The sequence below is a fragment of the Pteropus alecto genome, unplaced genomic scaffold (genome assembly GCF_000325575.1).
Source record: "Pteropus alecto unplaced genomic scaffold, ASM32557v1 scaffold60, whole genome shotgun sequence".
Classification (NCBI taxonomy): domain Eukaryota; kingdom Metazoa; phylum Chordata; class Mammalia; order Chiroptera; family Pteropodidae; genus Pteropus; species Pteropus alecto.
The window spans coordinates 5,193,725-5,195,639 of NW_006430726.1; the positions used below are offsets into that span (position 1 = coordinate 5,193,725).

A 1,915-nucleotide genomic window follows, 5' to 3' on the forward strand; every position below is an offset into this window, starting at 1 on the left:
AGCGGAGGGGGAGGCGGCGGTGGGGGTGGCGGCGGGGGCGAGACTCTGGATGACCAAAGAGCCCTGCAGCTCGCACTGGACCAGCTCTCCCTCCTGGGGCTGGACAGTGACGAGGGCGCCTCTCTGTACGACAGCGAGCCGCGCAAGAAGAGCGTGAACATGACCGAGTGCGTGCCGGTGCCCAGTTCCGAGCATGTCGCCGAGATCGTGGGGCGACAAGGTGGGTCCCGCAGGGATGGGGAGCTGGAGCGGAGAGGGTCTTCGGCCACCGCCGCGCGGGGAGGGCGCTCGAAGGATCGCCATCTGCGGCGCCGGGGAGCCTTGGGGAGGGAGGGAGAGCCGCGCGCTGAGCCGGCGCCCCAGACAAAGAAAGTGCGGGCAGGCTGTCTCCCAGCCCCGCGCCGCGGCCGCGGCGGGATGCACTTCTCCTGCCGAAACCTCGGCCTTCTCCCCGGGCGCCCCCCACCCAGCCCACCCCGGGAAATGTAATTTACATTGAAGATGCTTGGGGGAGGGGGGCTCTGATCGGTCCTTTGGGAGGGCGGAGGAGGAGGAGTGAGCATCGGATGGGGAGGAGGGTTCTGGATTTCTGCAGAGCGTAATGGAGCCCAGAGTAGGAACAATGGGTCCCGGGACTGCCTCCCTTCCTAGCGGTCCCCTGGCGTTGGGGGATCCCGGCTCCGGCTGCTCTCCGCGAACCCCTGCGCCCCGTCTTCAGGGCGTACGGCGCGCCCTGCTGGATCCCAGCGGCGTCTCCCCAGCTGACTTTTTCTGGGATTCTGGGGTTTGGCTCCGGACGACTGCAGTCGCTGGGGGAGGACTGGGCAGCCAATGGGTGTTCCTCGAGCGCCTCGCGGGTGGAACCCGCTGCTCGGCCGGTGGCTCCGCCGGGTCGGGGCGGGATCCGCCCCCCTTCCGCCCCTCGTGTGTCCTGCGTTCCGCAGCCGCGTAGCGGGCCGTCCCAGGTCTCCGCGGTTTTCCCGGGGTAATGGGCGTGTCTGTGTCTCTCTCTCCCGCTCCCTCCCCTGCACCCCGGCTCCCAGGTTGTAAAATCAAAGCACTGCGGGCGAAGACCAATACTTACATCAAGACCCCGGTTCGCGGGGAGGAGCCTGTCTTTGTTGTGACGGGCAGGAAGGAGGATGTGGCCATGGCTCGGAGGGAGATCATCTCTGCCGCCGAGCACTTCTCCATGATCCGCGCCTCGCGGAATAAGAACACCGCGCTCAACGGCGCGGTGCCGGGGCCGCCCAACCTACCCGGGCAGACCACCATCCAGGTGCGCGTGCCCTACCGAGTGGTGGGACTCGTGGTGGGGCCCAAGGGCGCCACGATCAAGCGCATCCAGCAGCAGACGCACACGTACATCGTGACGCCCAGCCGCGACAAGGAGCCCGTGTTCGAGGTGACCGGCATGCCTGAGAACGTGGACCGCGCTCGCGAGGAGATCGAGGCGCACATCGCCCTGCGCACCGGCGGCATCATCGAGCTCACCGACGAGAACGACTTCCACGCCAACGGCACGGATGTGGGCTTCGATCTGCACCACGGGTCCGGCGGGTCCGGCCCGGGCAGCCTCTGGAGCAAGCCCACCCCCAGCATCACCCCCACCCCCGGAAAAAAACAGCTACCGCAACGACAGCTCCAGCTCGCTTGGCAGCGCCTCCACAGACTCTTACTTCGGCGGGGGGACCGGCGGCAGCGCGGCCGCCACCCCGCGCCTGGCGGACTACAGCCCCCCCAGCCCCGCTCTCAGCTTCGCTCACAACGGAAACAACAACAACAACGGCAATGGGTTCACCTACTCGGCGGGGGAGGCTTCCGTGCCTTCCCCCGACGTCTGTCCGGAGCTCCAGCCCACCTTCGACCCGGCGCCCGCCCCGCCGCCCGGGGCGCCCCTTCTCTGGGCGCAGTT

The 1,915-nt window shown here is 68.4% G+C and overlaps 1 protein-coding gene across 1 annotated transcript in view; it reads left to right on the forward strand.

The window, feature by feature from the left end:
• MEX3B (mex-3 RNA binding family member B) overlaps positions 1–1,915 on the forward strand; it is a 27,166-nt gene that overhangs the window by 23,287 nt on the left and 1,964 nt on the right. The window contains 3 exon segments of the mRNA XM_025050418.1: positions 3–220; positions 1,044–1,623; positions 1,625–1,913. Of these exon segments, the coding sequence (XP_024906186.1) occupies positions 3–220; positions 1,044–1,623; positions 1,625–1,913 (1,087 nt within the window).